Source organism: Choloepus didactylus, chromosome 20 (genome assembly GCF_015220235.1).
Source record: "Choloepus didactylus isolate mChoDid1 chromosome 20, mChoDid1.pri, whole genome shotgun sequence".
NCBI lineage: Eukaryota > Metazoa > Chordata > Mammalia > Pilosa > Megalonychidae > Choloepus > Choloepus didactylus.
In genome coordinates, this window is record NC_051326.1 from 17,125,286 (window position 1) to 17,144,812 (window position 19,527).

Genomic DNA, 19,527 nt, shown 5'->3' on the forward strand with positions numbered 1-19,527 from the left:
ATGCATGGTCAGTATCAGAACTCCCTAGGACAATTTCAAAATATATATTCCTCCATCTCCAACCCTGAGATGATTATAAATGACCCTCCATGGGACGGGTAGGGAGGTGGGGGATCAAACTTTGGCATTTTGAAAACTCTCCCTAGGTTATTGTGATAACAAACACACCTACCTCATTTGAAAGTCACTGATCTTGATCATACAATACTCCACAACCAGCTCAAATCCCTTAGTTGCATCACTTCTACAAAGACCTTGCTTGGCTTCATTGCCTCCCCCGCTTTAGAATTCTAGAAAGCTTAGATCTGAGCCACACCCCAGAGCACTAGTCATATAGACCTGACCTAAGAATACAGACAAATCAGGATTCCTTAGGTGTGAATGTTTGTCTGGCCAGGGAGCCCTCTTAGATGTGCCTACCCTTTCCCTGGCTGTGGCTGCAGATGCCCCTTCCTTCCCTCTCATTCCTTGACTGTCCCACTGCCAACATCACCCACAGTCTGCACCCCCATCACCTTCCACCTTCCAGGCCCACTTCCTTCCATCCACTGCCCTAGTCAACCCCTCTACTCGCTTTTTCTCACTTCCCACAAGAGTGTCCCAGAGCTGGCCCACCTAATTACCCCTCTAAGTCACCTTGCCAGTTACTTCAACCAGGGCTTGGAAGTCAGCCTCACCTGGTGCCTGGAGGGAGGTCACCTAAAGCCCCTGAGCCTTCATTTCCACATCTATCAAATGGGAAAATCCTTACTTCACAGCATTTCAGAGGAATTAATTGTGATAACATCGGGGAAAAGTCCCAGCACATGGTCCACTCGGGAACTTCTAGCCGGAAGCCTTGCTTCTGCCAAAGGGGCAATACCTGTCCCGTAAGCACTGGGGCATGGGCTCTCCGAGGCGGTTTGGGTTTTGCCTTAAAGAGAACATCATTTCCAGAAGGACCTAACGTTCCTAGAGCTTGGGATTTCTCATCCCCATTCTGTGGGTGGTTTATCGAAACCTAGAGTAGAATATGAGGGGCCAGAGCAGCCTCTTTTTAGCAGTTAGGGAGTCCTTCTCTGAGCTGGTGGCACTGTAAAAGCATTTCAGGGCAAAACCGGAAAGTGCTGTGCTAACCACTGACCAGGTTGCCTTGGAAGACCAGGGAATAAAAACCAGAGATGCGGAGGGGCTTGGGGATGCAGGGATTCCTGCACAGGAAGAAGAAGGAAAGGAAAGAGTAGCATCTTTCTCAGTGCAATGGCTTCCAAGTAGAAATCCGAACTACAGAGAGATGGGAGGGAAAGCGGGGTGGGGGGGAGACGGAGGGAAAGAAGAGCCGTGGCAGCAGCAGCTCTGGGGCTATGAATCAGAAGTTTCAAATTCAAGTTCTAGTTTTGCTATTAAGTCAACACAATGTAATCTTCTAGATATCAACTCCCTCAATTGCAAAGTGAGAGAAAAAGTAATCATACCTTTTAAAAAAAAAAGTTCCTGGCAAAATGTGCTCACTCCCTTTTTTTAGTTCTGCCCTATCTTTTGCTTTGGAAGCCAAATCCCCAGACATCACTAACTGTCCCAAGCCCATTCCACCCCCTGATGAAAAAAGCCCACCCCCGTCCCCCCAACTCAGGTATAAGAGCCTCTCTCATTCTCCAAGCTGCCAGTCAAGCCTTTGCCTCCCATATAGGGCCCAGGTGTGCCTGTGAATTGGAACCAGAATTATCTTCACGCTTATTGATCAGGGTACTGGAAAACACTGATCGATGTTTTTGGTCATGCCAATTAGAATCTCAATGGATTTTCTCCATAAACGTTGTTATAATTGGTGGTTAGATTCCGAATCACCATGGATACTCTTCTACAGTTACATTAAGGATTAAGTTGATTTTGCAGACTGCTCTGGGAATTAAACCACCACCACGGCCTCTGTGGGAAAATATATTCTGTGTTCCAAACAACTGACCTTTTGGAATAGATCCAGTCCCTAAGCTGGAGACAGTCTGTACAATATTAGGTTACATTTTGGGCCCCGTGTGTGCGTCTCAGAATCAAAGGCTCATTAGAGCTGGAAGTAAAGCTGGTGATCATTTATTAATGAAAATATTATATAGACAGTGAAACCAAGGTTCAGAAAGACAGAGTGACTTGTCTGAGATTGTTCAGCTACTGTGGTCTCCTATCTCCAAGCCAGTGCTTTTCCCACTATCCAAAACATTTCATGGTCATTAAGTACTTGAAGGTTGGGAAGATCATGCCTTCTTCAGCACAGAATAAAACACACTAACTGCTTCATAAATACTTAAGTGGTTCATTATTCACTTTGCTCTAGAGGTCTATTCATTGTAAGATTTCTTTAAATAGCAAATCCCACTAGGTATTTAAATTAAAAATCCATCTACAATAGACTTGATTTAAATAATAATTCAGAAAGAGTATCTGTAATCAATGTTTTCTACACCAAAGAATGTTTCGGCATTGGAGTTAACCCCGATGAGTATTTTTCTCAGCTCACAGATGCATATGGTTTTAGTTTTAGGAGATACAGGCTATCAATTTTAATGTGGTCTTTGGGGAGAGCTATTCATTTTATAACTACGGGAGAAAATGGAATAATGCTTTGTTTATGTTATTTACCCAAACCAACTGGCACTGAGACTTATAAAACCATTCAGAAGTAAATCTTCTCCAACTGAAAAGGCAAATCATACATACTTTGGATATACTATGTAAGGAGGAGAGCAGTCTTCATTAGAACAAAACATTTAAATTGTTTTATTTGAAACAAGCCTTCACATTTTGTATACTTTTCTTCATCAACAGACACATTTAGTTATTTCCTGATACCTTGTTCCAGTGAGCAGGATGAGAAAGCCCTGAAAAAGAAACATTCTCATATACCTACATTACATGGCTTTATTGTAACAAACTAGGACTGACCTAAATAGACAACTGATCCTGTAATCTAATTACAAGGAGGGGGAAAAAAAAGGCTACAGTTCAACTCTTCAAAAATTAAACAGTTGTCATTTGTGGTGGCTGTCCATCCACTTGTAACTGCCTTAGAGTTAACAGTTCCATATAGCGATTTTACTCCTTCAATTACCTAGGCATTTATTTTGCAAACTGTATATCCTGAAGGATACCCTAGAGAGTTGGGGTAAGATAAAAAATGCTCCACTGAGGGATTGTGTGTGTGTGTGTGTGTGTGTGTGTGTGTGTGTGTTGGGAGTTGGGGGTGGGGAGATTATTGACCAAGCGCAGGAGAAGAGGCATTTGGTTATACTTGCTTTATAATTTTTCAGGCTAAAATGAATGAGGACATGGCCTTATGGCTTAACTGAGAACTCTGGGGACTTGACCACTCTCTCAACTGTGCAATGACACAAATCCAAAGCAAAATCTTAAGGAAAATCTTGGCTCTGCACGGGTACACACCCTCAGCCTGCCTTTGTATTGAGAAAGGTGGCCTCTTACTGATGTTCTCGTCTGGTTTCTCAATTTTCTTCAGTTGAGCTGACCACAAAAGTCTGATATTTGATATAAAGAATGGATGACCTCCAGGATTCCTAGCAAGATTTAGAACTTACTTCCACTCAAGACTTATTAAGACTTGATTGAGAGGACTCATATGTATGGAAGGACAGTGCAAATCATGTCCATTCATTCATTTAAAAGCTGTCTCGGATTAAGCCAGGGCGTTAAAAAGCTGTATATCACAACCTTTGCATTTTGCCACCTAATCCTCCTCACTTCCACACCCTATTGGCTGTTGGCCAATATTGAGAGTCATTATAAGAAAAACAACTCCATGAAAGTCTTTGCTGTGCATACCTTAAGGAGTTACAAAGCTGCTATTCACTAGTTTCCAAGTGTCTTCTTTGTGTACAATCGCAGACACATCTCTCTGGTCTTTTCTCTCATCTCTCTGGCTGGGTCCCGCTGAGCACTGTTTGCCTTTATCTACCAGGCATCATAGTGTCTCAGGCCTTACCTGCTAGTAGGTACAAATAAGATCACATTTTTAGTAAACCCCAAGTCATGATGTTCCCAACCCCTTGCCATCAGGAAGTCCAAATAAAGATCAGGATATTGACATGTGTGACCCAAATGTCTCCTTAAGCCCGGTAGTATGCTGGCAAATATTTTATCTACCCTGGAGCAAAAAGCTATGGTTCATAGTATTTGCTGATTTCATTGGTATAATATTCCCATTATACCAGTCTCCTAGGACTGCCATAACAAAGTCCCATAAACTGGGTGTTTTAAGACAACAGACATCTATTGTCTCACAATCACCGAAGTCAAAATCAAGGTGTCAATAGGGCCATGCTGCCTCTGAAAGCTGCAGGGGAGAATCCTTCCTTGCCTCATCCTAGCTTCTGCTATTTGTAGCAGTCCTTGGCGTCCTTGGCTTGCAGCGGCAGCACTTCACTCTCTGCCTCCATCATCATGCGGCCACCTTCTCTCTGTGTATGTGTTTCCTTTCCTCTTCTCATAAGGACACCAGTCTTACCAGATCAGGGGCTCCCCTACCCCACTATGACCTCATCTGCAATTTAACTAATTCCATCTGCAATGACTCTATTTCCAAATAAGGTCACATTCTGAAGTACTAGGGGTTAGGTTTCAACATGTCTTTTGGGGGAACACAATTTAATCCATAGCACCCACCATGGCCAATTTCAAGTTACCAGTGTGATGTTACTGAACACAGGGTTGGGAAGAGATGCACAGTCGCATATCATTATATAGTATTTCCACCATTCAGAGGCAATAGAGCATAGATAGTAGTAAAATGTAGGGAAATAATTAGGAAGTGATGAGTTTTGGGTTTTCATTACCTTTGTTTTTAGTCTAATTTATTTATTTGTAAGCCTAAACAGTTTAATTTGTAATAATGGCTCTGTTTAACAAATGGTTTGCCAAATTCCTGGAAGTTTAACAATCAGCTCTCACGAGGCAGTGTAAGCTGGCTCCAGCACACCCTGATCTAAGCCCCACTAGGTTGGAAGTTCCAGGAGATAGTTTGTCCTTAGGTCTGCTGGATTAAGAACCCCTGTCTACCAAGGAGCAGGACTTTAGCCCTGTCTTCTTCCTGAGTCTTCCCACATGTCCAGAAAGAGTTGGTGGCAGTTTTCTACAATCCAATCAGAACCACTACCTGCTGGTCCTCCGCCCTGAGGTCTCTTGGTTTCCATGTGTGGGTGTGCTCCCAGCCTCCTGCCCACCACAGCACCCGCATCCAACTCACGTCTCCTGCACTGCGGGTGCCCCTCTCATGTCTCTGCACCCAAGCTGACGACCTCCACTTAGTGCAGAGGCCACTGTGCACGCTCAGGCTAAGAGCCTCCTGGGTTTCAGTATCTGCCGAGCTGGCTTCTCTCTCCCTGGCATCCACCCACTCTTGAACCTCATGGTGGCTCTGACCGTCACTGTATCTATTGCTGCTGCTGCCTGTGGCATTGGTTGTTTCCTCCAGTCTCCAGGTCTCTACCCCTCTCCTCTGTCTTCTGCCCTCAATCTCAATCTCACATCCATAATTTCAAAATCCAAATAAGCCTTGAAAGCTGACTTTTATAGAAATGTGGTGCCAAAACTCATTTAACAGAGTAGGATAAAACTGAAGGTGAAACATGATCACAATTTCATCAAATGGGTATACAAATGAGATTACAGGTGTTTTTAAGATGTTTCTTCTTTTTCCAAATTTCCTTCAATAAACATATTTTACTCTGAAAAAAAGAGGCTACTATAAGGGCCAATCTGACCTAAACTGGTGTAAGGCTAATTGCTGCCTTTATTTATCTTACTTGATTGACTATTCGTATGATTTGCTTGAAAAATTAACGTTTTAGATTACAGTGCTCAGAAGCAGCTGGAGTGTTAATTAATATGGAGTACATGTACTATCTCACATCCAAAGTCTGAAGAATTCTGAATACTTACATACTTATTTTAGAGGGAAAACCATGTAAAAGTTGGTTGCCCCCCCCCCCCCAGGGATATCACTCATTCATTTGTATAATAGCTTCTTCTTTCCCAGGCTTCCAAGGCATTGGAAAACCTGGTGGGGGTGAAAGAGGGGACAGTTATAGCTAGTACTCACAATCTCTCTCTAATCCCTGTGACCCCCAGAACTCTGTGCTGAGATGAGCCTCTCTTCTGCTCCACTTGTGATTTTCTCTCAGATGCTCACTCTCTCTCTGTGCAACCCAGTTTCCTTTAGGTATCCCTTGTCCTTTAAATATGTCTACATATATCTGAACCCTCATTGAGATTCAGGAAGTGGTACTCAACTCCACAAGTTGGTATACTCAAGTCCCAGCTCCAATTCAGTCAAAACACCTATTTCCACTTGCAGCTGATCCTTTCTTTGGTTGCTACGGGCTTAAAGTCGTATTTGTGGCCTACATACCTCTAGCAAATCCATGGACCTTACAAGCATTCTGTATACAATACTGCTGGCTTCGTCTTATCTTTTGCACTCAGTTTTCTTTTGTTCTATTTTTCTTTGTACTCATTTTTAATTTATCCCACTGCACGAATTTGAATGTTTCCTCGAATCCAATCCCTTCTTCTGGAATAAAGCAGGGTACAAACAAATATACTTTAATAAACAAGATAGAATGATGAGGCACCATTTCTTCATCTTTGTCTGCCTCAAGGTAAACTGGTAGCTCTGAGAGTCTGTGAGAGCTAGACTTCAGACAGGACAATGGCCACAGCTTGTTGCCAGTTCTCCTACGTTCACTGCCAATGCAAAAGCTAAATCCTAAAGGGAGAGGGAGCTAGGATAAAAAGCATTAAGGAACCCTAGTTCTGTAAGTCAGCTGGACCATTATAAAGCACTTAGTCGAAACATGCTCCCCCCCCCCCCATGAAAATCTACAGTTTCTATTTTCCAAGCTTGTGACATAGTATATGCATGCTTAAGTGTCTCAGCTCATGTTCACTGAGAGGGAGTATATCATAAAGGTTAGGAGTGCAGGTTCTGTCACTAGATGACTGAGTTCAAATCCCAGACGCGCCATTTACTAACTTGAGTGATTTGGGTATAGGTATTTAACCATTTTGCTGCTCAATTAATACTATCTACAAAATAGAAATAATAATACCTACCTCATAGGGTTGTCGCCATAACAAGTGTGCATCATTTAAAATAGTGCCCAGTACATGCAAGGACCTCAATAAATGTTAGCTACTATAGTGACATACAGGTGGCAGATGGAGTCATGACCTTGGGCTAGAAATTGTCTGAATTTTTGGAAAAAACAACGGAGGAATGGGTAAAGGCCTTTGGTCTGGCCACCTCCTGGAACACGCAAAACAAAACAAAATAAAACAAAAAAACAAAAACAAACTCTGGCTTGCCGAGATTCTTTTCGTGGCTACTCTCCCTCCCGAGCCTTTCTAAAGGCAGTTTTATGTGGTGGAATAACAGCTGGACAACCAGCTGAGCCTTCTTTCTCCTTCTCCCTCATCTTCTACTTGGTGGGTGCTGCAAAAATAAATGTTCGTTTTTGTGGGAGATAAACGTATAAAACAATTACAACCTAAGAAAATTAAGCAATATAATGGAGGCATACCAAAAAAAAGCACTGTGGGAAAATAACATCCACACAGTGGATGGAGATGGAAGATACGTGAAACCTCAGCTTAAAAGGGAGAGAGGTACCCATGTAAAGTGTTATTATTGCTGACCCGTTCAAGACCCACTTCAATACTTATTTCATCCAGGGACAATTGGAGACCTGGCCTCGTGAAATTGTCTGCAATGTCCAACTTTGCCAGCACACTAACCTCTTCTTTCTACCCACACGAGCAAACCAGGGTTTCAAACATGGGTAACCGGAGCCTACATTCCTCGGTTAACGGAATTAAGCCGAGAAAAGAAAAGCAAGGCGGGAAGGGAACACACCAACAGGACCTGCAAACCGGCGGGCAACCCCGAGAACAGAGAAGAAGTGGGGGAAGGGCCGCCCTGCCTACGCGCTCTGCGTAATCGGAGCCTCCTCGGCGCAGCAAATCCCGAAACCCTCCCCGGCGCCTGCGCAGCTGCGGCGAGTCGGCGCAATTGAAGTGGAGGGAAAGGGCGACGCGTCTGCGCGAAGGCGGTTGCGGCGGCAGCGGGAGCGAGTGTGTGTGTGTGTGTGTGGGGGGGGGGGGGGGGGGGGGCCGTGGCTGAGCCCAGTGCGACTGCGCAAATTCCGGGGCGGCGCGAAGGGCGGCAGTGCGCCTGCGTGGACAGCTGCGTGGCGCGGTGGCGGGGAAGGGCCTCGCGGAGCGGCGCTGCGGGCGGGGCGGTCGGTGGCGCTGGTGAGCTCTGCGGCGTTGGGCGGTGCCGACGGGAGGAGGCCGGGGGCTGACACGGCCCGGTGCGTGGGGCCCCGCTTGTTTATTTATTGATTTATCCCGTGTTTCTCCGAGTGTGCGCGCGCTCGCACGATTTGGTGGGGAGGGGTAGAGGGGAGGGCCCGGGAGAAGGGGGGTGCCGGACCCTGGGTCGAAACGCCGTGTGGCTTGTAGGTGAGAGAAGGCCGAGCCGTCGCCGCAGCCTCCGCCGCCGAGAAGCCCTTGTTCCCGCTGCCGGGAGGGAGAGCCTGGTGCCGACAAAATGGCGGACGGGGAGCTGAACGTGGACAGTCTCATCACCCGATTGCTGGAGGGTGAGCGCGGGGCCCGGGCCGGCGGGGCTGGAGGGGGGCCTCCATCATCCCTGCTGCTCCCTGAAACTGGAGGGGAGCGGGGCGGACGGGCAGAGGCAGTCGCGGGGGAGGGGGCGCAGAGGCTTGTTGGCCCGGGGAGGGCCCAGGAGGGTAATTTTCCCCGCGGACCCTCGGGGACGGAGGGGCGCTACTCCGCGCCTGCGGTAAGACCGTCTGCGGGGAACTGGCTTCTGCTTGCTGTGGTGTTTGCCTCTGGCGACCCTTTCCAAGGAGGGAGTGAGGGTGCGTGCTGGGGTGCACTGTGTCCGTGGAATGTGTTTTTTCTCGGTTTTCTTTGTAACTTGGCCTTTGGCTGTCTCACGTTGTTCCGGTAGTGAATTTTATATATTAAAAAAAAATTTCCTTAATACGGGTGTTTAATCTGTTGTTCTGCATTTTTGTATTACGCTGGAGAATGAACTCTGCTAGGGAGAGGGTGGAATTAGTGCGAGTTAAATACCATTTATTATTTAGCTTTAAAAAAATGAAGTGAAACAAAATCTTTGACCGAGTGGAAGTGTCCCTCAAGAAATCTGAAGTATGTAGATAACATTCGTTGAAGGGATTGGTCTTTGACTTTGAGAATTTAACAGGTTTGACCAGAATTTAATTTCGGCACAAAGTTAGAGAGGTCTGTTGTAAAGCCTCCCTTGCATTTAAAAGGTATTTACAAGTCTTAGCAACGTTTGAAGTTCTGGGCCCTTTGTGTTTTTATTGAAAATTTTACATTGGTGTGAGAGAAGAATTGGGGGAGAAGGGAAGAGGCGCAGAAGCCAGGAATTAAACAAATTGGCTCATTGAAGGATATTATTCAAAGTTAATCACAGTCTTTGGCCAGTGAGTCCTTTACCCTAAAATTTGTGTCATCACGCATTGCTTTGTGAGTGTGTAAAGAGAAAAGTTCTAAGTAAGCCTTTTAAAAATTTAGACTCCTCTTTGTCCGATAGAGTCAAAGTATTGTCTGAGTTATTTTCTTTCACATTATCTGAAGATAATTGTTTACTGCAGTGAAGCAGTATGTACTTAAATTTGGAAAATCATGGAAGATTATTCAACTAGTGTGTCGGTATCTGAAACATCATCAGTTTTGTGTGTACTTATTGTGTAACTAAATACAGTGTACTTGCTCCTGACGTGAAAGCCTTCCAAGAGCCTAAGGCTGAATAGGAAGCGAAGTTTTGCCAGGAGCTTTTACTTACCTGTTCCTTGACTAGCGAGATATTCCTGGGAGGCCCCCTGGTGCCTGCAGTCAGTGTTCACTACTTGGAGTTTGTGGGCTTGTAATATCTTGCTGGGTCTTAACTGTGAGAAATTTGTTGTGAAAAAGATTGTATAGTTTTTGTAATTGTGCGTTGTTTTAAAAGAAATATAGTTATTCTAGAACTCTAATATTTTGTTAATAACTGGGGAAGTTTTACCCTATCAGTGTTTTCATATATTTGAAACTTTGCTGGTAAATGCAAAAAATTTTTTTACTCTGATGTTTGTATTGCAGTTTCTTCACCTTTATCTGCCATATGTTTATATGTAGTAGACCTATTCTTTTAAAAATATTTTTTTCTGGAACCTTTTAAGTCAGACCCACCTTTTTATGATTATTTATGCTTAGGAAACTTAGTAGATTGTCATGGTTATTGGAAAAAAGATATGGTGGGACAAGTAGTTGTTTAGTGTTTGCAAATTGAACTTCTGGTTCTGTCTGGGGAAAATCTTTTCTTTTCCCCCACTCCTCCTCCTCCTTTTCTTTTTTTTTGTAAGATTTCTCATCCAGACACATTTGTCCCTTTATTGGCCTCCTCACTGCCAGGCACCAGGAATCCAAAGATAAGACTAGTCTCTTCACTCATAAGAGCTCCCAGTCTAAACAAGTGATTCTCTGGCTTTTTCCAGTCGCCTTTCTGTTCATATGTTCAACACATTTCCATCAGTAAAGAGTTTCATTACTTGTTTCTTAACCTCGGGGGAAGCATATTTCATTTTACAGTACCTCCCTGAGATTCTTAAAATTCTCCAGGCTTCCACTCCCCCTTCCAATCTAGACCCATTAAAAAACTTATCCAAAGTAGATCTGGTTTTTCTAATGAGTAATTGTTTTTAGTCTTCAAATAAGATTTTTTGTCTTCCTTGATTTTTCAGTAATGTTACATGCAAATTAAATTTAACTCAAATTTAAGTTACGGTATTTTGTATAGCTGCCTATAATAATTATTTAGGTTTGTTTTTTTTTTTTTCGGTATGAGAGTGCAAGTTAAAATTTGGCCAGAATATCTATACCGGGGTAAAAGTTTCAGCAGAACCTGGTCTCATTTTTAAATGTTGGCTGTAGTTCCATAACATATTCTTGATTCTTTTTTCTTTTTGACTATATCAAATAGGCAGCTACAACACAGTTTTAGCAGCTACATTTTATAAGTTGCTTTGTATTTTTCTCTTTTAGGTGGGCATACTGTATACCTGTCATTGCTATATTATTTTCGAAGAACCTTTAGAACATTTTAATAAAATATTTGTATGCTATTATTTAATGCAAAACAGTATACTGATGTGTTGTTTGGACAGTGCACTTGCCTCCAGTGTATTTTCATGGGTGGTTTTATTTAGAACTCATACCACTTTGTCCTCTGTAGTGACCCTGCTACTTACTGCATTCTTGTGGCTTATCATAGTGCTCTGACTCATTTCTTTACATTGAAGCTAGTTTGTGTGGGTATCCTGGAAAACCCAGTAAAAGCTTTTTACTTGGTGATTCTCAAAGGAATGAGGATGGGAGAAGTACAACACAATCACCTGGGGAGCACTTTTCAAACTATGTATGTTTATTTTGGAGCTGATGGAAAGGGTAGAATCTGATGTGTTTGGGAAGTTAGTGTAGAAAATGGCTTTCCAGTGATTAAGATAGTTCAACCTCTGTTCCCATCCATAGACTTACCCAAGTGTTTAAAGTCTGGGTTCTCTCAGTTGATAACTGATAACTAATATATGTCTATGACATACATGGTAATATGTATATAACTGTGTGTGTGTGTGGGGGGGTGTTTGGGATTTGCTTTTTTCTGTTTATAAAAATAAAATACGCTTACTGTAAAAACAGAAGTCCCCCATAATTCCACAATCCAGAGATAACATCCCTGTTGAAATTTTGATACATTTTTGTATTCACATAGTTTACATAATTGGAACGTTCTTTATGTAATTTTATGAGCTAATTTTTCATATAGCACTGTATCATGAATATTTTTCCTTGTCATTGAAACCTCTTCAGAAGTACACAAACTGCTTGCTTGCTGTGTGCTACAACAGTTTTCCTCAAGTGTCTCTGTGCTGTAAACTTGAGCTTGAATGTTACAATTTGAGTTGGAGAGTATTATTGTGTTTGTATTTTTCACCCACTAGTGGTTTTATGAAATCTTGTGTTACGTGAGCTTGTGTGTTTTTTTAATTATCACTTCACCTCAACTTGTCAGATCTGAATTTATGAAACTACTTTGATCATTTAATGTATATTTCTGTTTACTTTCTTGTGGATGATGTGCTCTAAAAATTTGATTAGGCTAACAACAAACTGGAAATTTTCCTTTTATGGCTCTTTTTGGAGGTTAAAAAAATGCACTTGAAAACCTAAATAGATTACTGAAACCACATTAAAGCCCTTTTCTTTCCTGGTTTTTAAAATAACATTTATTGAGATGTAATTCAGATTACCACACAATTCACCTTTCTAAGGTTTATAATTCATTGGGTTTCATATGTTTACAGCATTACACAGTCATCACTGCAATCAACAAACATTTTCATCATAGGATCCCCCCCCCGGGGGGGAGGAGGGGCATGTACCTATTAGTAGTCACTCCCCTTTTCTCTGCCCCTTCCTTTGAGCCCTAGGCAGCCATTAACCTACCTTCTTTCTCTATAGATTTGCCTGTTTGGACTTTTCGTATAAACTGAATCAGACAATATGTGGTGTCTGGCTTCTTTCACTTAGGGTAATGTTCATCCATGTTGTAGCATGTATCAGTACTTAATTCCTTTTCTTGCCTAATAATATGCCACTGTATGGATATAATACTTTTTACTTATTCGTTCATCAGTTGATGAACATGTGGGATGTTCTGACTTTTTGGCTGTTATGAGTAATGCTGCTGTGAACATTCATGAACAAGTTTTTGTTTGATGAAATGGGTTTCCATTTTTCTTGGGTATATAGCTTGGAGTGGAGCTGCCAGTTCATGTAATAGATATTTTAAGCTTCTGAGAAGTTGCCAGACTGATTAAAGCTCCTTTTTCGATTAAATAGTTTAATTCTGAGCCAGCTCTCTAAAGGTTGGGCAGCTTGAGGAAAGTGCCAGTTGCTGCTGACAACCTAAACTTTCATGGGAAAGGGTTATGTGTAAATCCAAGGCCAGACCTGATAGAAGAGAGCAGGTTGGGGAATAGGGGAGATCATCTCAGGGATATTTTATGACTATTATCTCTTCTTTTGCTTCTAGAATGAGATGCTAGAGGAGGTATACAGGTGATGGTATTTTTTTTAACTAATTCAGAGATTAAGGTTGTTTTATTTCCATTAGTTCTAGCAATTGAGGGAACTTTGAAAGTTTGAAGCAGTATCCCAGAGGTGTTTTAATTTGCTGTTTGAAAGGACAACTGGAGGGAGCTTTTCTGGTAAATGCTTAAGGGTTCATTGGTATTTAGAAGTCTATTCAAATTTGAGGCTAGAGATTTAGAATTAGGATTTTTTTCCCTCTCATCTTGTTCTACACCTTTATCATTTAACGGTGTGTATTCTCAAACAAATATGATGGGGTTAGATAATGTAGTTTTAGAGGAATGTCAAGATATTTGGAAATATTAACTCAAATCCCCTTATTTACAGAAGCAAAGGTTATCCTGGAAGTCTTGGAATATGGGGAGAGAAGGAGAAGAAATAGTTGGTAAATGTCAGTAGGTTTAGTGGTGGTGGTGGTAGAGGTGGTGAATGGAGACTCCCAATTGAGTCGTCTGGGATTTAATTATGATTTTGGATACAAATTTATGTCCTCAGCAGTGACCACTGCTTCTTCAGTAACAGTAAATAGCCATTTCATGACTTAGTGGAAGAAATAGAAGACCAGTGAAGGTAGGGAGAAAGAGATCAAGGTCACAACTCTTCTGTCTTCTTTTACTCCCTCCCTCTTACCCCCGAGATTAACTCGGGGTTACCTCTGAAGTTGTGATTATGAGTAGGTAAAATGTGATTTTTGTTTTTATACTTCATTCTCTGGTATACACACTACAGCAGAGACTTGCCATCTATTTAGTGATGAGATAGGAAATGCCTTAATGGAAACGAAGTCTTCATTCCACAGTAAGATGCAGAAGACTAAAAATGCAGAAACTCATTCTGAAGTTAAATAAGTATAAATAACTGGTATCCAGTCTTTTCCTGGTTTGATGGAAGAAGGAAGTTCAAGTGTATGTAAGTATTTGTCATGCAGTAGAAAAAGTTATGTTGGGATACTTAATACAAACTGCCAGTTTTATTATTCTTATGGCAATGGTTCTTGTCCTTTATTCTGCTTCTGCATTATTTACATGTGTAGCACAATAATTTATGAGGGTATGCATTTGTGTGGGGTGGTAAAACCCTCCTCTTCCTGAAAACCACCAACCTTAGGGCCCTCTCCCCAAATTTACTTGCATCTATGCAAGGACAAGTAGAGGTATTTATGTTATGTGCACAACCTAGTGGAAACATTGCCTTTGGGTCTTGATGCATGGTCACACTGGGTGATTTGGAGGTTTTGACACAGCTCATTTTACCATAAAGGAATTTTATTCCCAGAATGTTAATCAGAATATCCCTGAATAAGAAAAGTTTCCATCTGACCAATTGCTGACCAGCACACTTTGCTGCTTTGAGCACTTGTCCAACACCATTTTAAACTTCTCCCCAATGTTTTATTTAGCAGTTATAACGGTACATTTTTTATTTTAAACAGTAAATTGAGAAGGAAACTTTGTCGGTACTTGTAGGTTTCGTGTATGTTTTTTGAATATTTATCAAATAATTCAGCCAAACTAAAAAGAGTAAGAGACTTGCAAACCTATAAGTGAAAATAAGGTGTAGATTAGACCATGACTGAAAGTTATATGTTTTATGAGTCAGACCCCAACCCAATAGTTGAATCATAAATAATAATCAGGAGTTTACGTAATTGTTTACTCAAGAACAGCCAGTAAGTATGATACAGTAGGAGGCCATGTTGTATTATGGTTAAGCAAACAGGTTCCTACCTGGATTTTAATTTCCACTCTGCCCCAGTTGCTCCTGCATATTGTGGATGACCATAAGTACCTACTTCATAGTGTTTCTGCTTTAGTTTCCTAGGCTGCTCAAGCAAATACCATGAAATAGGTTGGGTTAAATGGTGGGAATTTATTAGTTTATAGTTTTAAGGCCTAAAAGAAAGGCCCAAGCAAGGCATCATCCCCAAGGCGATGCTTTCTTCCCAATGACTGGTGTGCTGGGGCTGGCTGCCGTCTGTCCTTGGCTTGTTACTTGGTGGTTTCTCCTGGTCGCTTCCTTAACTTCCAGGTTCCATTGATTTTTGCTTCTGTCTCCTTCTTCTGTGACTTTCCGTGTGTCTGAATTTCACTTCACTTATTAAAGGACTCCAGAAAAGGATTAAGACCCATACTGATTGAGGTGGGATGCACCTTCTTAACTGAAGTAACCTCATCAGAAGGTCTTACAGTGGGTTAACACCCACAAGAATGGTTTAAGTTTAAGAACATGTTTTTCTGGGGGTACATACAACTTCAAACCACCACAATATCTATAAAGATTAAACAGGCAAAACACTTCAAATAGTTCTTTGTATGTAATAAAACCTCAGAAAATGTTGCTGTCAAGATTGTTTAGTACAAACCTGGGCTAAGAAATAGGTAATAGAGAACTCTTTATACTTCTGAGCCCTGGATCTTCCCCATACTAATTTTTGAGAAGGCTATTGCTGTGAGTACATAACAGATAAGGCATCCCTCACATTGTGTTAATTGCATACATCCACCCTTCTCATATATTTGCACGTTTGTATGTATAAATAAAACTTTTTTTCCTACTCCCATCATCCACAGTTTGTGATCTGGTTTGACATACCATACCAACATTGATGCTGAGGAGGGAGGAAAGTTGTAGGCAGAATAAAGTTGTAGAAAGTAATTTAAGTGATGTATGCTTTCTTTTGGCTAGGGACTAGGGGTAGTGGATCTTGAGATTTTATTTATGTGAGAAATTATAACAATTTAAAAATATATAGTCATTCAGTTAAACTGTCCATTACATTTTAACATGATTTTTTTATGAAAAATAACTTCAAAACAAATTAGTGAGAAGAATGCTATTATTTCACATTTATGTAAATCTCTTTCGTGGACAGCTGAATTCTCATACCTACTTTACTTCAGTCTGTTTCAGTACATAGTTTTGGTTGAAGTTGTATCCAAACAGATGGGTAGTTGGAAAAGGGAGGAGCATTTTAATAGTCTTTTTAGATAATTATGGATATTCCTCTCAATTCACCAAAAATTGAAAAGTGGTAGTTTTTAAAAGTGGAGTTTCTAAAAGGTGCATTGCCACATGGAACTGAAATATCAATGAACTTTTGGTTCTCTTTATTAAAATTCATTGATCTTCTTACCTGTGACTGTAACATGCATTGGACATTTGGAAAATAATGATTCAATTGAGTTCTGCTGATGTCCACATGCTGACTTTTTTTATGCAATATAGAACAGTCGCATTTGTTCATATCACAACAAGATCTTATTAGAAGATTCCTAAATTATGGAGAAGCTGTTAAATTCATAGTGCTAAATACCGGGTTTCCAAAATCTTAATTTTCACTTGAAAGCTTGGATTTTATCACTGGCAACAAATACTGTCACTAGTTTTCTTTGAAGCAGCAGGCTCACTTTGTTCATTTTCAAGTCAGTGTCTTTTAAGTACCTACTCTCTTAAGTACCTACGTCTGGATAAGCATAGTTTATTAGTTGTGTTTTCTATTTAAGAAAGAATTTTTCCATTTAAAAAAAAAAATGTTTTGTAGGGGAAAAGGTAGCTAGATCAGCTTAGAACTAAAACAGTCATAGTGTGCGTTTCCTTGAGATAATCACTGTTACTTTGTTATGCAACACAAGTGCGCTTTGTAGGCACTTTCCCTTTCATCAGACAGAATATTAAAAAGATGTATACTTCAGTGAAACCTAACTTAAACCACAGACTTTAATTAATAGTACAAGAATAAAAATGTCCTATCATTAATTGTAACAGAAGTCCCACACCAATGCAAGGTGTTCGTGGTGGGGTGGTATATGGGAATCCTGTATTTTATGCATGTTTGTTCTGTAAACCCACAACTTCTCTAATAGAAACTTTTTAAAAATGTGTACTCAAGAGAATAATTAAAAGAAAACAAAAAAAATAATAAAAATGTGTACTCAAGAGCAGGATTCATAAAATTGATAATTTTTACTGCTTTATCAGGCGCATTTTTTTTTGTTTGTTTGTTTTTTCATTTTTATTGAGATTGTTCAGATACCATACAATTATCCAAAGTTCCAAAGTGTACAATCACTTGCCCCTGGGTACCCTCATACAGCTGTGCATCCATCACACTTAATTTTTGTTCAATTTTTAGAAACTTTTCATTACTCCAGACAAGAAATAAAGTGAAAGATGAAAAAAGAAAAAAAGAAAAGGAAACTCTAAACCTCCCTTATCCCTAACCAACCCCCCTCAATTGTTGACTCCTAGTATTGATATAGTATGTTTGTTACTGTTTATGAAAAAATGTTGAAATACTACTAACTGTAGTATATAATTTGTAATAGGTATATAGTTCTTCCCTATATGCCCCTCTATTATTAACTTCTAATTGTATTGTCATACATTTGTTCTGGTTCATGAAGTGATTTCTAGTATTTGTACAGTTGATCATGGACATTGCCCACCATAGGATTCAGTTTTATACATTTCCATCTTTTGACCTCCAACTTTCCTTCTGGTGACATATATGACTCTGAGCTTCCCCTTTCCACCTCATTCACACACCATTCGGCGCTGTTAGTTATTCTCACATCTTGCTACCAACACCCCTGTTCATTTCCAAACATTTAAGTTCATCCTAATTGAACATTCTGCTCATACTAAGCAAGAGCATCTACATTTCTTCCACAAGGCAGGAGGGAGAGTCAAAGAAGGTAGAGAGGCAAAAGAAAGAGGAAACAAAAAAATGACAGCTAGGAAGCAGCAAAAGGAAAAATAACCTTATATCAAAGTAGAATAAAGAATCAGACAATACCACCAATGTCAAGTGTCTAACATGCCTCCCCTATCCCCCCCTCTTATCTGCATTCACCTTGGTATATCACCTTTGTTACATTAAAGGAAGCATAATACATGATTCTATTAGTTACAGTCTCTAGTTTATGCTGATTGCATCCCTCCCCCAATGCCTTCCCATTTTTAACACCTTGCAAGGTTGACATTTGCTTGCTCTCCCTCATAAAAGAACATATTTGTACATTTTATCACAATTGTTGAATACTCTAGATTTCACAAAGTTACACACTCCCAGTCGTTATCTTTCCTCCTTTCTTGTGGTGTCTCACATGCTCCCCATCTTCCTCTCTCAACCGTATTCATAGTTACCTTTGTTCAGTGTACTTACATTGTTGTGCTACTGTCTCCCAAAATTGTGTTTCAAACCACACACTCCTGTCTTCTATCACCCTGTAGTGCTCCCTTTAGTATTTCCTGTAGGGCAGGTGTCTTGTTGACAAAGTCTCTCATTGTCTGTCTGTCAGAAAATATTTTGAGCTCTCCCTCATATTTGAAGGACAGCTTTGCTGGATACAGGATTCTTAGTTGGTGGTTTTTCTCTTTCAGTATCTTAAATATATCACACCACTTCCTTCTTGCCTCCATGGTTTCTGCTGAGAGATCCGCACATACTCTTATTAAGCTTCCTTTGTATGTAATGGATTGCTTTTCTCTTGCTGCTTTCAGGATTCTCTCTTTGTCTTTGACATTTGATAATCTGATTATTAAGTGTCTTGGCGTAGGCCTATTCATATCTCTTCTGTTCGGAGTACGCTGCGCTTCTTGGATCTGTAATTTTATGTCTTTCATGAGAGATGGGAAATTTTCATTAATTATTTCCTCTATTATTGCTTCTGCCCCCTTTCCCTTCTCTTCTTCTTCTGAGACACCAATGATACGTACATTCTTGTACTTTGTTTCATCCTTGAGTTCCCGGAGACGTTGCTCATATTTTTTCATTCTTTTCTCCATCTGCTCCTTTGCGTGTAGGCTTTCAGGTGTTTTGTTCTCCAGTTTCTGAGTGTTTTCTTCTGCCTCTTGAGATCTGCTGTTGTATGTTTCCATTGTGTCTTTCATCTCTTGTGTTGTGCCTTTCATTTCCATAGATTCTGTTAGTAGGTTTTTTGAACTTTTGATTTCTGCCGTATACATGTCCAGTGCTTCCTTTACAGCCTCTATCTCTTTTGCAATATCTTCTCTAAACTTTTTGAATTGATTTAGCATTAGTTGTTTAAATTCCTGTATCTCAGTTGAAGTGTACGTTTGTTCCTTTGACTGGGCCATAACTTTGTTTTTCTTAGTGTAGGTTGTAATTTTCTGTTGTCTAGGCATGGTTTCCTTGGTTATCCAAATCAGGTTTTCCCAGACCAGAACAGGCTCAGGTCCCAGAGGGAAGAAATATTCAGTATCTGGTTTCCCTGTGGGTGTGTCTTAGAAAATTGCTCCACCCTTTGATGCCTCAGGTCACTGTGCTTTTGT

General features: G+C 40.7%; 1 protein-coding gene across 3 annotated transcripts in view; it reads left to right on the forward strand.

Moving 5' to 3' along the window:
* Nucleotides 1-8,163: 8,163 nt before the first annotated feature.
* Nucleotides 8,164-19,527, forward strand: part of PPP1CB (protein phosphatase 1 catalytic subunit beta) — a 61,883-nt gene continuing 50,519 nt past the window's right edge. Inside the window, exons 1-2 of one of the 3 annotated variants that reach the window (XM_037812577.1) lie at nucleotides 8,164-8,298; nucleotides 8,509-8,648. In XM_037812577.1, the coding sequence (XP_037668505.1) occupies nucleotides 8,597-8,648 (52 nt within the window). In that variant the 5' untranslated portion in view covers nucleotides 8,164-8,298; nucleotides 8,509-8,596. Of the gene's footprint in view, nucleotides 8,358-8,459; nucleotides 8,649-19,527 lie in introns of those variants that run through there. The other 2 variants (XM_037812576.1, XM_037812578.1) reach the window with 2 other exon arrangements.